This window comes from Pristiophorus japonicus, chromosome 14, assembly GCF_044704955.1.
Source record: "Pristiophorus japonicus isolate sPriJap1 chromosome 14, sPriJap1.hap1, whole genome shotgun sequence".
NCBI classification, from domain to species: Eukaryota; Metazoa; Chordata; class Chondrichthyes; family Pristiophoridae; genus Pristiophorus; species Pristiophorus japonicus.
In genome coordinates this window covers 101,749,637-101,772,975 of record NC_091990.1, presented here as the reverse complement: position 1 = coordinate 101,772,975, position 23,339 = coordinate 101,749,637, and the positions used below count along the sequence as shown (strand labels likewise).

General features: G+C 46.1%; 1 protein-coding gene across 2 annotated transcripts in view; it reads left to right on the top strand.

Annotated features, from left to right (window-relative positions):
• The window catches only part of tkfc (triokinase/FMN cyclase), a 178,062-nt gene that overhangs the window by 29,828 nt on the left and 124,895 nt on the right, over nucleotides 1-23,339 (top strand). For both annotated transcript variants that reach the window (XM_070899421.1, XM_070899422.1), the window contains one exon: nucleotides 13,690-13,871. In XM_070899421.1, the coding sequence (XP_070755522.1) occupies nucleotides 13,690-13,871 (182 nt within the window). The remainder of the gene's footprint in view (nucleotides 1-13,689; nucleotides 13,872-23,339) is intronic.

Here is a 23,339-nt window from a genome sequence, read left to right as displayed (position 1 = left end):
ACAAGTAGCCCCAGGTCTCGCTCTACTGCGACACTTTGCAATCTTTCTCCATTTAAATAATAACTTGCTCTTTGATTTTTTTCTGCCAAAGTGCATGACCTCACACTTTCCAACATTATACTCCATCTGCCAATTTTTTGCCCACTCACTTAGCTTGTTTATGTCCTTTTGCAGATTTTTTGTGTCCTCCTCACACATTGCTTTTCCTCCCATCTTTGTATCGTCAGCAAACTTGGCTATGTTACACTCCGTCCCTTCTTCCAAGTCATTAATATAGATTGTAAATAGTTGGGGTCCCAGCACTGATCCCTGCGGCACCCCACTAATTGCTGGTTGCCAACCAGAGAATGAGCTATTTATCCCGACTCTCTGTTTTCTGTTAGTTAGCCAATCCTCTATCCATGCTAATGTATTACCCCCAAAGCTGTGAACTTTTATCTTGTGCAGTAATCTTTTATGTGGCACCTTTAAGGCCTGAACTGCTCTAAAATGACAGCCTAGTTTTAAGAGAAGGCTGCTCTTGCTGCACTGTGGCTACGGCCACGCTACATTGGGCCTCCTGCCGTGACTAACGGCCTGCATGGTAAGTTTAGCTCTGGGCTAAGGTTAATTAGCAACCTGTGCCAATTAACTGGTTTTGTCAATGCCATCAATTTTGGCGGCCGCTAATTGCTGCCCGCGTTGGCAGGTTTTTAGCGATCTGGAATTTCCAGGTCAAAGACTGGCATAGATGTCGTTAAACCGTTGCATGAGAAATCAATTTACTAATTTTTAATGAAGGCGAACATGAGTTTACATGGTCAGGAGTTTACTGGTGTAAATTGTGTAGAAGAGAGTTCAATTACATTTTTAACAACAACAAACTTTTGAAGAACTGTTGGTGAGAATATGGCATACAAAATTCCAAGCATTGCATATTTTTTCATCAGTTGCTAAACTAGAAAACCCAATGTATAAAATTTAAGGAAATACAGCTGTGATATTTTTCCTGAGATTAATTCAGCTAGAGTACAATATAGGTTATTTTAAATGTATTTACCTCCTGCATTGTTTGACTGACCAGAAGGGAGATTTGATGCACCTCATTGGAAGCAGTTTTCACTCCAGTTACATAGTCTGAGCTCTCCATTGTTGCCAGTTATCTCGGCAGCTGTTTACTGTACGGTTGAAAGCTCACCGCCGCTTTTTCCTGACTCTATGTGCTATCAATGGATGCACACATGGGCATGCTTTGGAGAGGACGGTAAGAGGAGCGGGGAGCTCCAAAATCGATGAGTATGTGGCAATTCATAGAATCATAGAATGGTTACAGCACAGAAGGAGGTCAATTGAGCCCATGCCGGCTCTCTGCAAGAGCACTTCAGCTAGTCCCACTCCCCCACCCTTTTCCCGTAGCCCTGCAAGTTTTTTCCTTCATGTACTTATCCAATTCCCCTTTTGAAAGCCACAATTGAATCTGCTTCCACCATCTTTTCAGGCTGCGTAAAAAGTTTTCCCTCATGTCAGCTTTGCTTCTTCTGCTAATCACCTAAAATCAGTGTCCTCTGGTTCTCAACCCTTCTGCCAATGGGAACAGTTTCTCTCTACTCTGTCTAGACCCCTCATGATTTTGAATACCTCTATCAAATCTTCTCTCAACCTTCTCTGCTCTAAGGAGAACAGCCCCAGCTTCTCTAGGCTCTCCACATAACTAAAGTCCCGCATCCCTGGAACAAATCTTGTAAATATTTACTACACCCTCTCTAAGGCCTTCACATCCTTCCTAAAGTGCGGTGCCCAGAATTGGGCACAATACTCCAGTTGAAGCCGAACCAGTGTTTTATAACGATAACGAAGGGTAACTTTGAAGGTATGAGGCGTGAATTGGCTAGGATAGATTGGCGAATGATACTTAAGGGGTTGACTGTGGATGGGCAATGGCAGACATTTAGAGACCGCATGGATGAACTACAACAATTGTACATTCCTGTCTGGCGTAAAAATAAAAAAGGGAAGGTGGCTCAACCATGGCTATCAAGGGAAATCAGGGATAGTATTACAGCCAAGGAAGTGGCAGACAAATTGGCCAGAAATAGCAGCGAACCCGGGGACTGGGAGAAATTTAGAACTCAGCAGAGGAGGACAAAGGGTTTGATTAGGGCAGGGAAAATGGAGTACGAGAAGAAGCTTGCAGGGAACATTAAGACAGATTGCAAAAGTTTCTATAGATATGTAAAGAGAAAAAGGTTAGTAAAGACAAATGTAGGTCCCCTGCAGTCAGAATCAGGGGAAGTCATAACGGGGAACAAAGAAATGGCAGGCCAATTGAACAAGTACTTTGGTTCGGTATTCACTAAGGAGGACACAAACAACCTTCCGGATATAAAAGGGGTCAGAGGGTCTAGTAAGGAGGAGGAACTGAGGGAAATCCTTATTGATCAGGGAAATTGTGTTGGGGAAATTGATGGGATTGAAGGCCGATAAATCCCCAGGGCCTGATGGATTGCATCCCAGAGTACTTAAGGAGGTGGCCTTGGAAATAGCGGATGCATTGACAGTCATTTTCCAATATTCCACTGACTCTGGATCAGTTCCTATGGAGTGGAGGGTAGCCAATGTAACCCCACTTTTTAAAAAAGGAGGGAGAGAGAAAACGGAATTATAGACCGGTCAGCCTGACCTCAGTAGTGGGTAAAATGATGGAATCAATTATTAAGGATGTCATAGCAGCGCATTTGGAAAATGGTGACATGATAGGTCCAAGTCAGCATGGATTTGTGAAAGGGAAATCATGCTTGACAAATCTTCTGGAATTTTTTGAGGATGTTTCCAGTAGAGTGGACAAGGGAGAACCAGTTGATGTGGTATATTTGGACTTTCAGAAGACTTTCACAAGAGATTAATGTGCAAAGTTAAAGCACATGGGATTGGGGGTAGTGTGCTGACGTGGATTGAGAACTGGTTGTCAGACAGGAAGCAAAGAGTAGGAGTAAATGGGTACTTTTCAGAATGGCAGGCAGTGACTAGTGGGGTACCGCAAGGTTCTGTGCTGGGGCTCCAGATGTTTACACTGTACATTAATGATTTAGACGAGGGATTAAATGTAGTATCTCCAAATTTGCGGATGACACTAAGTTGGGTGGCAGTGTGAGCTGCGAGGAGGATGCTATGAGGCTGCAGAGTGACTTGGATAGGTTAGGTGAGTGGGCAAATGCATGGCAGATGAAGTATAATGTGGATAAATGTGAGGTTATCCACTTTGGTGGTAAAAACAGAGAGACAGACTATTATCTGAATGGTGACAGATTAAGAAAAGGGGAGGTGCAACGAGACCTGGGTGTCATGGTACATCAGTCATTGAAGGTTGGCATGCAGGTACAGCAGGCGGTTAAGAAAGCAAATGGCATGTTGGCCTTCATAGCGAGGGGATTTGAGTACAGGGGCAGGGAGGTGTTGCTACAGTTGTACAGGACCTTGGTGAGATAACACCTGGAGTATTGTGTACAGTTTTGGTCTCCTAACTTGAGGAAGGACATTCTTGCTATTGAGGGAGTGCAGCGAAGGTTCACCAGACTGATTCCTGGGATGGTGGGACTGACCTATCAAGAAAGACTGGATCAACTGGGCTTGTATTCACTGGAGTTCAGAAGAATGAGAGGGGACCTCATAGAAACGTTTAAAATTCTGACGGGTTTAGACAGGTTAGATGCAGGAAGAATGTTCCCAATGTTGGGAAAGTCCAGAACCAGGGGTCACAGTCTAAGGATAAGGGGTAAGCCATTTAGGACCGAGATGAGGAGAAACTTCTTCACCCAGAGAGTGGTGAACCTGTGGAATTCTCTACCACAGAAAGTTGTTGAGGCCAATTCACTAAATATATTCAAAAAGGAGTTAGATGAAGTCCTTACTACTAGGGGGATCAAGGGGTATGACGAGAAAGCAGGAAGGGGGTACTGAAGTTGCAGGTTCAACCATGAACTCATTGAATGGCGGTGCAGGCTAGAAGGGCCGAATGGCCTACTCCTGCACCTATTTTCTATGTTTCTTTGTTTCTATCATAACTTCCTTGCTTTTGTACTCTCTGCCTCTATTTATGAAGCCCAGTATCCTGTATGCTTTTGTAACCAATTTCTCAACTTGCCCTGCCATCTTCAACGATTTGTGCACATATACCCCAGATGTCTCTCTCTATTCATGCAACCGCTTCAGAATTGTACACTTCAGTTTATATTGCCTCTCTTCATTCCTCCTACCAAAATATATAAATTTAATCTGCCACGTGTACGCCCATTCCACCAGCATGTTTACCTCCTCACTCTTCACTGTACTTCCAAGTTTTGCGTCATCTTCAAATTTGAAATTGTGCCCCAAGTCCAAGTCATTAATATATATCAAGAAAAGCAGTGGTCCTAGTACTGACGCCTCGTACTGATACCTTCTTCCAGTCCGAAAAACAATCGTTCACCACTACTCTGTTTCCTGTCGCTGAGTCAATTTTGTGTTCATGCTGCCACTGTCCCTTTTATTCCACGAGCTTAAACTTTGCTGGCAAGCCTATTATGTGGCACCTTATCAACTGCATTTTGGAAATCCAGATACACCACAACAACTGCATTGCTCTCATCAACCCTCTCTGTTACCTCATCAAAAAATTCAACTTTGCTGGCATGCCTATTATGTAGCACATTATCACATGCCTTTGGAGGTCCATGTACACGACATCAATCGCAATGCCCTCGTCAACCCTCTGTTACCACATCAAAAAAATCAATCAAGTCAGATAAACACGATTTGCCTTTAACCAATCCACATTTGTAAAAGTGACTTAATTTTGTCCCAGATTATCATTTCTAAAAGCTTCTCCATTACTGAAGGTAAGCTGGCTGGCCTGTAGTGCTGAGTTTATCCTTGCACCCTTTCTCGAACAAGTTGTAACATTTGCAATTTTCCAGTCCTCTGGCACCATTCCTGTATCCAAAGAGGCTCGCAAGATTATGGCCAGCACCGCTGCAATTTCCACTTTTACTTTTCTCAGCATCCTAGGAAGCCTGGTGACTTTTCTACTTGAAGTACAGCCGGCCTCTCTAGTACTTCCTCTTTATTAATTTTTATCCCATCGAGTTTCTCAACTGCCTCCTCTTTCACTATGACTTTAGCAGCATCTTCTATCTTGGTAAAGATAGATGCAAGGTATTCATTTAGTACCTCAGCCATGCCCTCTGCCTCCATGTGTAGTTCTTCTTTTTGGTCCCTAATCGGCCCCACCCCTCTTACACCCGTTAACTATTTATGTTAGCTGCCAATATAATCTCATACTCTCTCTCTGCCCCTTTTATTTTCTTTTTCACTTACCCTCTGAACTTTCTATATTCAGCCTGGTTCTCACTTGTATTCTCAACCTGACATCTATTATATGCTCTCTTTTTCTGCTACATCCTTACTCCCTATCTCTTTTATCATCCAGGGAAATCTGATTTTGGCTGCCCTACCTTTCCCTTTCATGGGTACATACCTCAACTGTACTCAAACCATCTCATCTTTAAATGTAGCCCATTCAATTGTTCAATTACAGTTTTGCCTGCCATCCTTTGATTCCAATTTACCCAGGCCAGATCCATTCTCAACCCACTGAAATTGGCCTTCTTCCAATTAAGTATTTCTACTCTAGATTGCTACTTGTCCTTTTTCATAACTAATCTAAACCTTATGATACTATGATCACTGTTCAGTAAATGTTCCCCTTCTGACACTCGCTCCACTTGACCGACCTCATACCCAGAACCAGATCCAGCAATGCCTCCTTCCTAGTTGGGCTGGAAATGTACTGATCAAGAAAGTTTTCTCTGCCCTTTACACTGTTACTATTGCAGTCTATATTAGGATAGTTGAAGTCTCCCATTATCACTACTCTATAGTTCTTGCACCTCTCTGTAATTTCCCTGCAAGTTTGCTCCTCTATATCCTTCCCATTAGCTGGTGGCCTATAGAATACATCTAGTAGTGTAATGGCACCTCTGTTGTTTCTTAACTCTAACCAGATTGATTTTGTCCTTGACTGCTCCAGGACATCCTACCTCTGTAGCACTGTAACATTCTCCTGAACCAGTACTGCCACCCCAACTCCGTTCTTGCCTTCCCTATCTTCCTGAAAACATTATATCAAGGAATATTTAACAGCCAATCCTTTCCTTTTTTGAGCCAGATCTCCGTTATCACCATGACATCAAACTCCCATGTGGCTATTTGCATCTGCAGCTCACCAACGTTATTTGCCAATCTTTGTGCGTTGTAAGCCTATTGTAGATCTTCTTGTATTCTCTCTTAGTCTGACCCCACCTAATACTGTACTATTTATTTCTCTAGTGCTATCTGTCTGACCCAATCATTTGTGCACTTTGTTTCTCCTTTCTAATGCTACTTCCTGGTGCCCATCACCTTGCCAAATTAGTTTAACCCTTCCCAACAGCACTAGCAAAACCCCCCGCGAGGATATTGGTCCCGGCTCTGTTCAGGTGCATCAGGGAGAGAGAAAACGGGGAATTATTGACCGGTTAGCCTCACATCAGTAGTGGCGCAAATGTTGGAATCTATTATTAAAGATGAAATAGCAGCGCATTTGGAAAGCAGTGACAGGATTAGTCCAAGTCAACATGGATTTATGAAAGGGAAATCATGCTTGACAAATCTTCTAGAATGTTTTGAGGATGTAACTAGTAGAGTGGACAAGGGAGAAATTGTGGATGTGATGTATTTGGACTTTCAAAAGCCTTTTGACAAGGTCCCACACAAGAGATTGGTGTGCAAAATGAAAGCACATGGTATTGGGGGTAATATATTGACCTGGATAGAGAACTGGTTGTCAGACAGGAAGCAGAGAGTTGGGATAAATGGGTCCTTTTCAAAATGGCAGGCAGTGACTAGTGGGGTGCCGCAGGGCTCAGTGTTGGCATCCCAGCTATTTACTATATACATCAATGATTTAGATGAAGGAATTGAGAGTAATATCCCCAAGTTTGCAGATGACACTGAGCTGGGTGGCGGTGTGAGCTGTGAGGAGGATGCTAAGAGGCTGCAGGTTAGGTGAGTGGGCAAATGCATGGCAGATGCAGTATAATGTGGATAAATGTGAGGTTATTCACTTTGGTGGCAAAAACATGAAGACAGAATATTATCTGAATGGAGGCAGATTAGGAAAAGGGGAGCTGCAATGAGACCTGGGTGTCATAGTACATCAGTCATTGAAGGTTGGCATGCAGGTGCAGCAGACGGTGAAGAAGACAAATGGCATGTTGGCCTTCATAGCAAGGGGATTTGAGTATAGGAGCAGGGAGGTCTTGCTGCAGCTGTACAGGGCCTTGGTGAGGCCTCAACTGGAATATTGGTCTCCTAATCTGAGGAAGGACGTTCTTGCTATTGAGGGAATGCAGCGAAGGTTCACCAGACTGATTTCTGGGATGGCAGGGCTGACATATGAGGAGAGACGTGATCGACTGGGCCCGTATTCACTGGAGTTTAGAAGAATGAGAGGGGATCTCATAGAAATATATAAAATTCTGACGCGACTGGACAGGTTAGATGCAGGAAGAATGTTCCTGATATTGTGGGAGTCCAGAACCAGGGGTCACAGTCTAAGGATAGGGAGTAAGCCATTTAGGACCAAGAGGAGGAGAAACTTTTTCACTCAGAGAGTTATTAACCTGTAGAATTCTCGTCCGCAGAGAGTTTTTGATGCCAGTTCGTTAGATATATTCAAGAGGGAGTTGGATATGGCCCTTACGGCTAAAGGGATCAAGGGGTATGGAGAGAAAGCAGGAAAGGGGTACTGAGGTGAATGATCAGCCATGATCTTATTGAATGGTGGTGCAGGCTCGAAGGGCCGAATGGCCTACTACTGCACCTATTTTCTATGCTTCTAACCCATCGGCCTGTACAGGTCCCATCTCTCCAAGAACCGGTTCCAATGTCCCAGGAAACTAAAGTTCCCTCCTGCACCAGCTCTCCAGCCACGCATTCATCTTCTCTATCCTCCTATTTCTATGCTCACTAGCTCATGGCACCTGGAGCAATCCAGAGATTACTACCTTTGAGGTTCTGCTTTTTGATCTCTTTCCTAACTCCCTAACATCAGCCTGCAGAACCTCATCCCTCTTTCTACTTATTTCGTTGATACTGTTATGAACTACAAACTCTGGCTGTTCACCCATCTCCCTCAGAATGTTCTGCAGCCAGTGACATCCTTGAACCTGGCACCAGATAGGCAACATACTATCCTGGCATCATGTCTGTGGCCGCAGAAACGCTTGTCTGTTTCCACAGTAATGGTTGATGGGTGTTTTTGCAACTGGAAGGATGTTTCCAATGCAATTCTGCAGGGCTCAGTCCTAGGTCCCTTGCTTTTTGTGATATACATCAATGATCTAGGGGGTATGATTAAGAAGTTTGCAGATTATTCTAAAATCGGCTGTGTGTTTTATAATGAAGAAGAAAGCTGCGGACTGCAGGAAGATATCAAATGGAATTTAATCCAGAGAAGTGTGGGAATACACATTAAATGGTAAGATACTAAGAAGTGTAGAGGAACAAAAGGACCTTGAAGTGCATATCTACAGGGTGCTGAAAGTAGCAGGCCAGGTAGATAAGGTGGTTAAGAAGGCATACGGAATGCTTGCCTTTATTAGGCATAGAATACAAGAGCAGGGAGGTTATGCTTGAACTGTATAAAGCACTGGTTAGGCCACAGCTGGGGTACGGCGTGCAGTTCTGGTTACCACATGACAGGAAGGACATGACTGCACTGGAGAGGGTACAGAGGAGATTTACGAGGATGTTGCCAGGAGTGGAGAATCTAAGCTATGAGGACAGATTCGATAGGCTGGATTTGTTTTCATTGGAACAGAAGAGGCTGAGGGGAGACTTCATTGAGGTGTATAAAATTATGAGTGGCCTAGATATAATGGATAGAAAGGGCCTATTTGCCTTAGCAGAGAGGTCAACAACCAGGGGGCATAAATTTAAAGTAATTGGTAGAAGGTTTAGAGGGGATTTGTGTGGAAATTTCTTAACGCAGAGAGTGGTGGGGGTCTAGAACTCACTGCCTGCAGAAACCCTCACCACATTTAAAAGGTATTAGATATGCACCTGAAGTGCCGTACCTGCCAGGTTATGGACCTAGAGCTGGAAAGTGGGATTAGGCTGGATAGCCTCTTATTGGCCGACATAAGAACATAAGAACATAAGAATTAGGAACAGGAGTAGGCCATCTAGCCCCTTGAGCCTGCTCCGCCATTCAATAAGATCATGGCTGATCTGGCCGTGGACTCGGCTCCACTTACCCGCCCGCTCCCTGTAACCCTTAATTCCCTTATTGGTTAAAAATCTATCTATCTGTGACTTGAATACATTCAATGAGCTAGCCTCAACTGCTTCCTTGGGCAGAGAATTCCACAGATTCACAACCCTCTGGGAGAAGAAATTCCTTCTCAACTCGGTTTTAAATTGGCTCCCCCGTATTTTGAGGCTGTGCCCCCTAGTTCTCGTCTCCCCGACCAGTGGAAACAACCTCTCCGCCTCTATCTTGTCCATCCCTTTCATTATTTTAAATGTTTCTTTCAGATCACCCCTCATCCTTCTGAACTCCAACGAGTAAAGACCCAGTCTACTCAATCTATCATCATAAGGTAACCCCCTCATCTCCGGAATCAGCCTAGTGAATCGTCTCTGTACCCCCTCCAAAGCCAGTATATCCTTCCTTAAGTAAGGCGACCAAAACTGCACGCAGTAGTCCAGGTGCGGCCTTACCAATACCCTATACAGTTGCAGCAGGACCTCCCTGCTTTTGTACTCCATCCCTCTCGCAATGAAGGCCAACATGCCATTCGCCTTCCTGATTATCTGCTGCACCTGCAAACTAACTTTTTGGGATTCATGCACAAGGACCCCCAGATCCCTCTGCACCGCAGCATGTTGTAATTTCTCCCCATTCAAATAATATTCTCTTTTACTGTTTTTTTTTTCCCCAAGGTGGATGACCTCACACTTTCCGACATTGTATTCCATCTGCCAAACCTTAGCCCATTCGCTTAATCTATCAAAATCTCTTTGCAGCCTCTCAGTGTCCTCTACACAACCCGCTTTCCCACTAATCTTTGTGTCATCTGCAAATTTTGTTACACTACACTCTCCCCTCTTCCAGGTCATCTATGTATATTGTAAACAGTTGTGGTCCCAGCACCGATCCCTGTGGCACACCACTAACCACCGATTTCCAACCCGAAAAGGATCCATTTATCCCGACTCTCTGCTTTCTCTGACATGGACACGATGGGCCGAAATGGCCTCCTTCCATGCTGTAAACTTCTATGATTCTATTGAATCCTCCATCACTATTGCTTTCCAGATCTTCCTCTTCCCACCACCACCCTCCTCCACCACCACCCCCCGCCCCCCCCTTCTATACAACTGAGCTACCCGTGGTGGCTTGGACCTGTCTATAGCTGTACTCCCCAGAGGAACCATCGACCTCACCTCCATTCAATACCGGTTACAGAGTGAGATGCATTCAAGGGACTCCTGCACTACCTGCCTGGTCCTCCTTGTCTGTCTGACAGTCACCTATTTCCCCTCTGCACACTCTTTCGCTAAAGGGTGACTACCTCCTGAAACATGCTATCCACGTAGCTTTCAGCCTCGCAGATGCACCACAGTGACACCAGCTGCTGTTCAAGCTCCGAAACCTGGAACTGTGTTCCTCCAGCTAGCAATAGAAACATAGACATAGAAACATAGAAAATAGGTGCAGGAGTAGGCCATTCGGCCCTTCTAGCCTGCACCGCCATTCAATGAGTTCATGGCTGAACATGCAAATTCAGTACCTCATTCCTGCTTTCTCGCCATACCCCTTGATCCCCCTAGTAGTAAGGACTTCATCTAACTCCTTTTTGAATATATTTAGTGAATTGGCCTCAACAACTTTCTGTGGTAGAGAATTCCACAGGTTCACCACTCTCTGGGTGAAGAAATTCCTCCTCATCTCGGTCCTAAATGGCTTACCCCTTATCCTTAGACTGTGACCCCTGGTTCTGGACTTCCCCAACATTGGGAACATTCTTCCTGCATCTAACCTGTCTAAACCCGTCAGAATTTTAAAAGTTTCTATGAGGTCCCCTCTCATTCTTCTGAACTCCAGTGAATACAAGCCCAGTTGATCCAGTCTTTCTTGATAGGTCAGTCCCACCATCCCAGGAATCAGTCTGGTGAACCTTCGCTGCACTCCCTCAATAGCAAGAATGTCCTTCCTCAAGTTAGGAGACCAAAACTGTACACAATACTCCAGGTGTGGCCTCACCAAGGCCCTGTACAACTGTAGCAACACCTCCCTGCCCCTGTACTCAAATCCCCTCGCTATGAAGGCCAACATGCCATTTGCTTTTTTAACCGCCTGCTGTACCTGCATGCCAACCTTCAATGACTGATGTACCATGACACCCAGGTCTCTTTGCACCTCCCCTTTTCATAATCTGTCACCATTCAGATAATAGTCTGTCTCTCTGTTTTTACCACCAAAGTGGATAACCTCACATTTATCCACATTATACTTCATCTGCCATGCATTTGCCCACTCACCTAACCTATCCAAGTCGCTCTGCAGCCTCATAGCATCCTCCTCGCAGCTCACACTGCCACCCAACTTAGTGTCATCCGCAAATTTGGAGATACTATATTTAATCTCCTCGTCTAAATCATTAATGTACAGTGTAAACAGCTGGGGCCCCAGCACAGAACCTTGCGGTACCCCACTAGTCACTGCCTGCCATTCTGAAAAGTCCCCATTTACTCCTACTCTTTGCTTCCTGTCTGACAACCAGTTCTCAATCCATGTCAGCACACTACTCCCAATCCCATGTGCTTTAACTTTGCACATTAATCTCTTGTGTGGGACTTTGTCGAAAGCCTTCTGAAAGTCCAAATATACCACATCAACTGGTTCTCCCTTGTCCACTCTACTGGAAACATCCTCAAAAAATTCCAGAAGATTTGTCAAGCATGATTTCCCTTTCACAAATCCATGCTGACTTGGACCTATCATGTCACCTCTTTCCAAATGCACTGCTATGACATCCTTAATAATTGATTCCATCATTTTACCCACGACCGATGTCAGGCTGACCGGTCTATAATTCCCTGTTCTCTCTCTCCCTCCTTTTTTAAAAAGTGGGGTTACATTGGCTACCCTCCACTCGATAGGAACTGATGCAGAGTCAATGGAATGTTGGAAAATGACTGTCAATGCATCCACTATTTCCAAGGCCACCTCCTTAAGTACTCTGGGATGCAGTCCATCAGGCCCTGGGGATTTATCGGCCTTCAATCCCATCAATTTCCCCAACACAATTTCCCGATTAATAAGGACTTCATTTTTCACACGTATTGAATCTGGTTAGTTACTCCCTTGATTTATTTTTACTTTTTCTTGTATCTCTGTTATTTTATCCACAGCCTCTACTATGAAGACTGATATAAAGTAGCTATTTTGGTCAGTCTGCCATTTCCTGATTTCCAATTAAAATATCACCTTAATCTCTCACAGCTCTTGTTGACCAAGGTTGTCGAGCTCTTGTCCTTTCAGGGGTATGTACAGGTCTTGTATTCTACAAAATAATTTTTTGAACGCCTCACACTCTTTATCTGTAGTTTTATCTGTTAATAGTTCTGCCCATCATATTGTTCAATTTCTGCATTATCGCTCCAAAGTCAGCCTCACCTAAATTTAAAACCTTTGTGACTCACCCTTCTCTGTCTCAAACTGAATATAGAGTTCTATCATATTATGATCACTATTAGCTAGGCCTTCCCTTATCGTTGGATCATTGACTAGTTCAGGCTCATTACTAACTCTTAAAATGGCCTGTTCTCTTGTTGGGTTAAATTTGGGGTATCATTTTTGTTAGAACAGTTCAGAATGTTTACATGGCACCTAAATTAGTTGAATGTTGTCTGCTAATACATCAGAAAGCCAACCGTAATTAAATCATTTGCAAGACTTCAGCTGAACGACAGCTCTTCATATACAATCATTGGGCTTGGGGAATGATGAGGCATCTAGGTGATGAATGCCATGAAGTTGTCATGAAGTTAAATTAATGATGGGGGTTGGTTTTGAAATGGCCTAATTACATTTCATAGTTGAAATGGTACAAAATGAAACAAATCAAGCCAGGGAGGTCTTTAGGTGTCATTATTCCACCAATTATAGCTGCATCCATGGAATGCTTATATAGCAATGACAGAGAACTGGCTTCTTGGGCTCAGCAGGAATCCAATTGAGGATCTGTGCCATCTGCTGCAAGGATGTTTGCAGCCAACTTGAACCACGAGAATGGCAGTCAAGGTCACCTCCTCCCTCAACCTTTCTGTCACTACCTCCTTCCAGGCCACCATCAACTGCTGATCAGCTAATGTGCAAACAGGCGATATCTTGACCAGGCTTTAAGTCATCCTTTCTAATATCTCCTCTGGCTCGATATCTATTTTTTGATTATACTGCGTTGAAGTGCTTTGACACATTGTCAATTACTTTCGAGTTTCAACATCCCTGTGTGACTAGGAGGAATTATTTGGCTCGAGGGTGCTAACTTTGGTAGTAGGTAGAGTTTGGAGTTAAGGAGAACAAGAAAAGACTACTATGACACTTTTTATCTGTGCTTTCTCTAGCTGCTGTACTACTGATTGTCAAGAACTACACAGGGGATCGGCTAAACTTCGGCTTAGCCCTAGAGGAGACAAAAGTAGAAGGAATCTCGGTGGAGATGGTTGTTGTAGCTGATGACTGCGCCTTCACCACGAAGAAAAAAACTGGGAGGAGGGGTCTGTGTGGTACAGTACTCATACATAAAGTAAGTCTGATATATAAAAGTGCTGAGGTAAAGGACTGGAGGCCTAATTCTTTACGGAGAAATCAGTCTCACACAATTACGAATGGGACTGAAAGTTTAAAAAAAAGTCAACAGGCCCAGATGGCATGCATCTCAGAATGCCGAACGATATCCGGGAAAAGAAAGCAAAGGTACAAGTACTAAGCATAATTTTTCAAAATCTTTTTGAAACTGGAATTGTGTCGAAGGACACGAGGGCAGTGAATGTTACATCACTGTTCAAGAATGGGTTATGCTAGGAAATGATAAGCCGATTATTCTTAACTTGGCTGTAGGTAAGTCCCTAATATGGGATGAAAGTCATTGGCTATGAAGTTGCAGAGTGTATAAATAAAGTGAATACAGTGGATGTTGCGTATGTGGATTTTCACAAAGTGTTTGATCAGGTGCCAGAGAAGTGACTTGCAAAGAAAATTAAGGCAATGGGCCTAGAAATTCGATTTTGCAGCGAGAACAACATTCTCTTAAAGCAAGGCTGTCATTTTAGACAGCAGTTCAGTCCCTAAAATGAAAAAATAAATGTCAGGTAAAAATAGGCAATTTTTAGCCCTTAGAACTCAACTGTCTTCTAAAAATGAAATTAACATTAAAAAGAATTCTCAAATGGAAATCTTCAGCTTTTAAAGCTGAATAGTCTTCCACACCTAAAAAAAATTCTAAATGTACTTCAGCACTAACACAAATGGCTCAGCAAGCCAAGGAAGCGGCACCCAGGGTCTCGTATGCAGCATTCCAGCTTTGTTCAGGGGTCAACACTGCAAGAGCTCCCATTCCATGGGCCCAAGTTTCCACATGATTCGCGCCTGATTTTTAGGAGCAACTGGTGGAGAACGGACTATTTTAGAAATCGCAATTCTCCACATTTTTTTTTCTGCAGTTCTAGTCAGGTAGAACAGTTCTAGTTTAGAACGGAATTTTTTCTTCAAAAGGGTGTCCGGCCACTGACGCCTGATTTGAAAGTTTCCACAGTGAAAATATATTCCAAACTAAAGTAGAATGGAGCCAGTGAAGATTTTTGTAGAACTGAAAAAACATGTTCTACACATTAAAAAATCAGGCGCAGGTTACAAATTAGGCATCCAGAACGAGGTGGGGGGGAGGGGGGGAGGAAGGGAACTCATTAAATTCGACAATAAATCCTTATTTATACTTCTACAAATATTATACAAATAAATCCAACCTGAATAAACATTTATAAGCCAAGAAAAGATTAAATAAACCATCTTCCTACCTGTGTGAAAGTGCTTCAGCCAGGGAGAATTCTGCAGCCGTTCGTGCCGCTGAGCGGGAGGGGTATAGAGAGAGAGAGAGGGAGAGAGAGAGAAGGGGGGGAAGGGAGGGAGAGAGAGAGGAGGGAGGGAGAGAGAGAGAGAAGGGGGGGAGGGAGGGAGAGAGAGGGGGGGGGGAGGGAGGGAGAGAGAGAGAGAGAGGGAGGGGGGGAGGGAGAGAGAGAGGGGGGGGAGGGAGAGAGAGAGAGTGGGGGGAGGGAGGGAGAGAGAGAGAGGGGGAGGGAGGGAGAGAGAGAGAGAGGGGGAGGGAGGGAGAGAGAGAGAGAGAGGGGGAGGGAGAGAGAGAGAGAGGGGGAGGGAGGGAGAGAGAGAGAGGGGGAGGGAGAGAGAGAGAGGGAGAGGAGAGGGGGGAGGGAGGGAGGGAGAGGGGGGGGAGGGAGGGAGAGAGTGGGGGGAGGGAGGGAGAGAGAGAGAGAGAGAGAGGGGAGGGAGAGAGAGAGGGGAGGGAGGGATGGAGGGAGGGAGAGAGAGAGGGGAGGGAGGGAGAGAGGGGGGGAGGGAGAGAGAAGAGAGAGAGGGGAGGGAGAGAGAGAGGGGAGGGAGGGGGAGAGAGGGGAGGGAGAGAGAGAGGAAGGGGAGGGAGAGAGAGGGGGGGGAGAGGGGGGGGAGGGAGGAGGGAGGGAGAGGGGGAGAGAGAGGGGAGGGAGAGGGAGAGGGGGAGAGAGAGGGGAGGGGGAGAGAGAGAGAGGGTAGGGGAGGGAGAGAGAGTGAGAGAGGGAGAGGGAGAGAGAGAGAGGGAGGGAGAGAGAGAGGGAGAGAGAGAGAGAGAGGGAGGGGAGGGAGAGAGAGAGAGAGGGGAGAGAGAGGGGAGGGGAGGGAGGGAGAGAGAGAGGGTAGGGGAGGGAGAGAGAGAGGGGAGGGAGAGAGAGAGAGAGAGGGGAGGGAGGGAGAGAGAGAGAGAGAGGGGAGGGAGAGAGAGAGAGAGAGGGAGGGGAGGGAGAGAGAGAGAGAGAGGGGAGAGAGAGGGGAGGGGAGGGAGAGAGAGAGAGAGGGTAGGGGAGGGAGAGAGAGAGCAGGGGAGGCGAGGGAAAGAGAGAGCAGGGGAGGGGAGGGAGAGAGAGCGGGGGGGGGAAGAGGGGGGGGGAGCGGGTGTCGGGGCGGGGAGCGGGTGTCGGATCGGGGCGGGGTGGGGGAGAGAGCGGGGGGGGGGAAGAGGGGGGGGAGCGGGTGTCGGATCGGGGCGGGGTGGGGGAGGGAGCGGGTGTTGGGGCGGGGGGGAGCGGGTTTCGGGGCGGGGAGGGAGCGGGGGTCGGGGCGTGGGGGGGGGGGTGCGGGTGTCGGGTCGGAGCGGGTGGTGGGGAGCAGGTGTCGGGGCGGGGGGGGAGCGGGCGTCGGGTCTTGTCGGGGGCGGGGAGCAGGAGCTGGCCGTGGGAGGAGCCTTCTTCACGCAGCCCCAGTGAGGCCATTGGGCCAGGGCTAGGGGCTGCGTGCTTCGGGCCTCTCCCACACAGTTCGGCGCCTGGAGCTACTGCACTTGCGAGCCGACTGTAGCGCGCATGTGCAGAGGTCCCGGCACTGTTTTCAGCGCCGGGACCTGGCTCCGCCCCCCCCACAGCTCGTGCTGACTGCGCCGAGGGCCAGAGGACCTGTAAGTAGGTGGAGAATACCGAGGATTTTTTTAGGCGCCGTTTTAGGCGTGAAAAACGGGCGCCCAGCTCGGAGGGGTGCCCGTTTTTTTTCTTGTGGAAACTTGGGGCCCAAAGTTTCTCCTCAACCTTTTGGAGGAGATGGTGCTGGCTATTCTTGGCATAGGCATGGCTCAGCCCTTGGCCGGTGGAGAGGCTGAAAGGATACAAGATACTGGTATTCTCATATGTTATCCTCCTTTTTGCATACACCTCTTGCTTTCCCATCCTCCCCTCACCACAACTCCACCCTTGTATCTTTCTCATTTCACGCACCAAAGAAATGCAGCCTGCATTGCATGCAATTTTAAGCATCTCATTGTAGAAGGATATTGGAGCCATGTAAAGAGTACAGTGAATGGTGCCAAGAATGAGAAGTTAGTTAGGTGTAGTTAAGAAGAAAGGCTTGAAATATTGGGCTTTTTTCAATGGTACAGAGAAGGTTAATGTGGCTATAATGGAGGTTTTCAATATCATCAACTGTTGAGAGTGAAAAAAGGTTGGTGAATTGATAACAATGGGGCATCATCTCAGAATCTTTAGTAGAAGATTGAATGTAAAAGTTAAAACAAAATTTCGAACGTGGATGTAATTACTGAAACTAAGATTATAATATAATTTGAAAGAGAATTGATATGTATTTGAAGTGAAGAATATAAAAGGATATAAGAGCAGAGTAGATAGCTCCAGTTGAGGAGCTAGCACCAGCACAAGCAAAAAAAGCTGAATGACCTTTCTGTGCTTTAATTTCTATGATTCTCTGAGTTACTGTAATGTGCGTACTTCAGAAAGCTGAATGAGTGGCTCTGGCTCGCTTTCAGATTTGCATTCTTTTTTGGATTTGCATCAATTTATGCTGTATGTTTATGGTTTTAAACTATGCTCACTGACCACAGTTGTATTTTTTTAGGAACAATCTATTGATTGTTGGTCATTGTGCATTTATTGGTGAGATATAATTTGGAAGATATGGTGTGTGCCATGGCCTGGCTGGATGTGGGATTCTGCCTACAGTTTCACTACTGTTGTGTGTGCAATAACTGTTAGACTGAGTACTGTTTAACTCCAAGAGGTATGACCTTGGCTCTGCTTTATTCAGGCCCAAAGTGACTAATATACAAAATGGCTGGCCTTTTATACTTGGGCTGCACACACGTGCGTGCAACCGAATGGCCTCCAACAGTGACGCCATCTAGTGGCTAGTGATCCCAAAAGTACATACATGACAACTACAGGGTGATTTCTTGATCTCAACTGTGCTATCTAAGGGTGAACATCAAGGAGAGCGGGCTGGAATTTTCTGGAATCCATGCAAGTGCGATTAGAGGCGGGTCGGATGAGAAATTTGAAATAAGTTGCAGCGGTTTGGGAAGCCACCGTCATCCCACCCCCACGTGCCTTTCCCTCGGGCGCATTTTCCAGTGCAACAGTGACCTGATCAGCAGAGGCGGGCGACCTAATTCAAATCATTAACAGGTAGTTGTCAGACCCTTAAGGGTGTTTTTTCAGCCTACCTTTCGAATTGCCCTGGCTGCCCATGGGATTCACGCAGCTCGGGAACCACGTCTGTTAGCCTGAGGCTGGAGTTGAGTGGCCATTGCTCCAGCTGGTTAGTGCACAGCATGAAATGTACTATAAAACCTCGCACCTCACTTTCCTCAAAAGCTGTTGCTGATTGCATTCTCAGTACACATTTAGCTTTCTACGGGCTGCAAGTGTTTCCAGTAAAGTCACCATCCAATCTCATCTCAACCTATCACACTATTGACAGCTTGCTCCTCTGATCTCTACTTGACCTGCCATCTATTCCATCAGCATGGGTGCAGTTAATACTGTGTCACCTTAGTCCTCAGAATTGGACCACCAGCAGCACCAACATGATTGAGCAGTAGTGCCAAAGGAGGCTTAGGCTATCGCACCAGGTCGTCGCAGACATTTGAACATTGCTTACCAGTGGCTGTCAAGTCACCAACGCCCTCACCTTTTTCGCCTCAGGCTCCTTCCAGGGACGTGCAGCTGACATATGCGACATCTCGCAATTGGCCGCCCACAGCTGCATCACACAGTTCACCGATTCCCCCTTTGACAAGTCAGTCAATTATATCAACTTTGCCACTGATGAAGCTAGTGTTACAGAGTGGGTGCTCGGCTTTGCCACTCTGGCTGACTTCCCATGGGTGCAAGGTGTCATCGCTTGTATACATGTGACCATCAGGGCACCCCATCATAACCCAGGAGTCTTTGTCAACCGCAAGGGCTTCCACTCCCTCAATATGCAGTTGGTCTACAATCATAGAAAGATCATCATGCATGTGTGCCAAATTCCCTGGCAGCTGCTGTTATGTCCAGAATAAAGTAATGTAATTGAGTACTGTAGACGTGAGTAAGTGTGACCTTAGTCTCTTTATTCTAACTCCAGAGAGTTGGTACAGCATGGGAGGTCTGCTTATATACAGTGCTCCCAAGGGATGCTGGGATCCCTTGGGACTCCAGCAGATATGCCCTTTGGTGGCGGTTGAATGCTGGTTACATAGGGTTGCATACATAACATCACTCCCTCCCAAAGTCAATAGTACACTTATTTACAGGGTGAGACGATCTGGGGCTTTTCGTTCCCTAGTCGATCGTCTCGGTACAAATGCAATTGCAGGTGAATTGGTTGGTTCTTCGCTGGGCTGCTGCGCAGCTGGCCTTGCTGGGCTGCTGGGGATGATGAGTTCAGCTTCGTGGTCAACCGTGATGTCGGTTGCCACTTGTGTGTGTGTCGGAGGTTCAAAGTTGGTAGTGTCCTCTTCAGGTTGCTCGTGGCTGTCTGTGAATCGCCTTTTGAGAACTTCTCCAGGATACCAAAAGTTCTCTGCATTTTCGCATGATGGTTCGTTATCTCATCGCCCGTTATTATGTCCATAATAAAGTAATGTGATTGAGTACTGTAGACGTGAGTAAGTGTGACCTTAGTCTCTTTATTCTAACTCTTGCTGAAGCATGGGAGGCCTGCTTATATACAGTGCTCCCAAGCGATGCTGGGATCCCTTGTGACTCCAAATGTTACGCCCTCTGGTGGCGGTAGAATGATGGTTACATAGGGTTGCATACATAACAGCTGCCAAGACTCTTTCAACCTTCGCTAGTCCACCCTCCGTCAGTTCTTCGCTCCTCCACATAGTCTTTCCGGCTGGTTGTTTGGAGACAAGTGCTATCCACTGAAGACGTGCCTCATGGCACCCTTGAGGAGACCAAGTGCTGAGGCCCAGGATAGATACAATGAAAGCTACATTTCCACCAGATGTGTCATAGAGCAGACAATAGGCATACTCAAAATGTGCTTCAAATGCCTTGACAGATCTGGAAGAGACCTTCAGTACGCACCAGCCAGGGTCTCCAGAATCGTCGTGGTCTGTTGCACCCAGCGGAACATAGCGCACCAGGGAGGATGAGCAAATTGACCACAGAACTGTGGTACAGGGGTACATTCAAGTGGGGGGAGTAAAAAGAGTAAGAGTAAGTAGTGGTAGGGGACAGTAGCATTAGGGGGATTGATACTGTTCACTGCAGCCGAGAGCATGAGTCCTGAAGGCTGTGTTGCCTCTGGGCTGGAGAGGAACTTGGAGTGGGAGGGGAAAATCCAGTTGCTGTGATCCAAGTGGGTACCAACGACATAGGTAGGACAAACAAAGAAACAAAGAGGTTCTGCTGAGCGATTATGAGCAGCTAGGGGCCAAATTAAAAAGCAGAACCCCAAAGGTAATAATCTCTAGATTGCTACCTGAGCCACGAGCAAATTTGCATAGCAAATAAGATCAGAGAGTTAAACACGTGGCTCAAAGACTGGTGTGGAAGAAATGGGTTTTGTTTCGTGAGGCACCAATACTGAGATAAGAGGAAGGTGTTCGTTGGGCAGGCTCCACTTAGACCGTGCTGGGACAAGGGTCCTGGCGAATCGAATAACTAGGGCTGTAGAGAAGGCTTTAAACTAATTAGTAGGGGGGAAGGTACAGGTAAGCGGAAATTTAATAAGTCAAAGAATAAGGAGAAGGCAGTAGAGCAGGGTAGCACTGAGGGAAATGAAAACCAGAGCGTGACAGGAAGGAACAGAATGTAAAAACATAAAAGTGGTGTCAAAGCAGGAACAAATGGTTAAAAAAACCAAATTTAAAAGCTCTTTATCTGAATGCTCGCAGCATTCGTAACAAAATAGAGGGGTTCATGGCGCAAATAGATACAAATGGGACACAAGCAAAATACTGCGGATGCTGGAATCTGGAATTAAAAACAGAAAATGCTGGGAATCTCAGCAGGTCAGGCAGCATCTGTGGAGTGAAAGCAGAGTTAACATTTCAAATCGATGACCTGACGAAGGGTCGTCGACCTGAAACATTAACTCTGCTTTCTCTCCACAGATGTCGCCTGATCTGCTGAGATTTCCAGCATCTTCTGTAGATACAAATGGGTATGATCTGATCATCATTACAGAGACGTGGTTGAAAGGTGACCAAAGCTGGGAACTAAATATTCTGGGGTATTTGACAATTCGGAAGGACAGACAGAAAAGAAAAGGAGGTGGGGTAGCTCTGTTAATAAAGGATGAGATCAGTGCGTTTGTGTTGGCCTTTATTGCAAGGGGGATAGAGTATAAAAGCAGAGAAGTCCTGCTACAACTGTACAGGGTATTCTTGAGACCACACCCAGAGTACTGCGTACAGTTTTGGTCTCTGTGTTTAAGGAATGATATACTTGCATTGGAGGCTATTCAGAGAAGGTGCACTAGGTTAATTCTGGAGATGAGGGGTTGACTTATGAAGGTAGGTTGGGCTTATACACATTGGAGTTCAGAAGAATGAAGGGTGATCGTATCGAAACATATAAGATAATGAAGGGGCTCGACAAGGTGGATGCAGAGAGGATATTTCCACTCATAGGGGAAACTAAAACTAGGGGACATAGTCTCAGAATAAGGGGCCACCCATTTAAAACTGAGATGAGGAGGAGTTTCTTCTCTCAGAGGGTTGTAAATCCGTGGAATTCTCTGCCCCAGAGAGCTGTGGAGGCTGGGTCATTGAATATATTTAAGGTGGCTTAGACAAATTTTTGATCGATAAGGGAATAAAGGGTTATGGGGAGCGGGCAGGGAAGTGGAGCTAAGTCCATGATCAGATTAGCCATGATCTTGTTAAATGGCGGAGCAGGTTTGAGGGGCCAAATGGCCTACTCCTCCTAGTTCTTATGTTCTACAGATAATAGATGGCTATCTATGGAGCATAGATGGCAGAGGCTCATAGACTTCCTATCTAGGAGGGATGCCAGTGAAGATGTGGGTCCTTGTGGCCTCACTGATGTGCAGCAAGCTGCTCTCCAGCAGGGAAGTGCGAGTGGCCCATGAGAGGGAAAACATTGAGCGGGATATGGAAGTGTGGGCTCATCTCAAAGCACTTACACTGCCAGCTGCTCAGTCAGATCCCCAGATGGCTCCGCGGATCACGATGGCCAAGTCAGCCCTTGCACAGTCGCAGAAGGAGCAGACATTGGTGAGGCCATCACAGGCTCCAAAACCCAGAGAACATCCGCCAAGAGTGCTTAAGCAATCATAGCAGGAAAGTGAGCAGGCTGTTTCTACCTCTGACGAACACACAGAGGTAGCACCTCGTAGAAGAATGCAGAAGAGAAAGATGAGACAGAGGTACCTTCTCAAGAGTAGCCAATGGATGTTTTAGTTAATGTTAAGTTCCCCTTAATATTTCCCGATACTTCTAACACAGCCTCCTCTGCTCTTGTGAGTGTGGCAAATGATGGCGAGCCATCTCCAGTCGTCTCACTCTCCCTCTTATTGTGCACTTGCTTCTGCAAGGAAGGAAAAAAGTGAACATAAAAGCATAATTCTGCGGATGCTGGAATGTGAAATAAAACCCGAAAATGCTGGAAATCTCAGTGGGTCAGGCAGCATCTTTGGAGAGAGAAACAGAGTTAACGTTTCAGTTGACGACCGTCAGAACTGGCGAATGTTTGAAATGAACAGATTCTTAAGGAGCACTGAAGGGGTAGGGGAGGAAAGAACAAAAGGGAGGGTCTGTGATTGGGTGGAAGACAAGAGAGATTTGAGAGATGAAAGGGATGATGGGCTGACTTGAGATGGTAATGACAGAAGTTAGAAAAAGATTAGTCCAGATAGGGTGTGAATGGCGGAATAATTACCTGCTGCCATGGGAAACAGAAAAATACATAAGATTGGTGTGCGGGGTGCGGGGGGGTTTAAAAGTCGAGGGAAGGGAGCAAAATATGGGCAGAAATGATGGTCTGAAATTGTTGAACTCGATGTTGAGTCTAGAAGGCTGTATAAAGTGCCTAAATGAATGATGAGGTGCTGTTCCTCGAGCTTATGTTGAGCTTTATTGGAACAGTGTAGGAGGACGGAGCCGTGGAAGTGGAGTGAGAAATTAAAGTGACAGACGACCGCAAGCTCGGGGTCACGTTTACGGACTGAACGGAGGTGTCCCGCAAAGCGATCACCCAATCTGTGT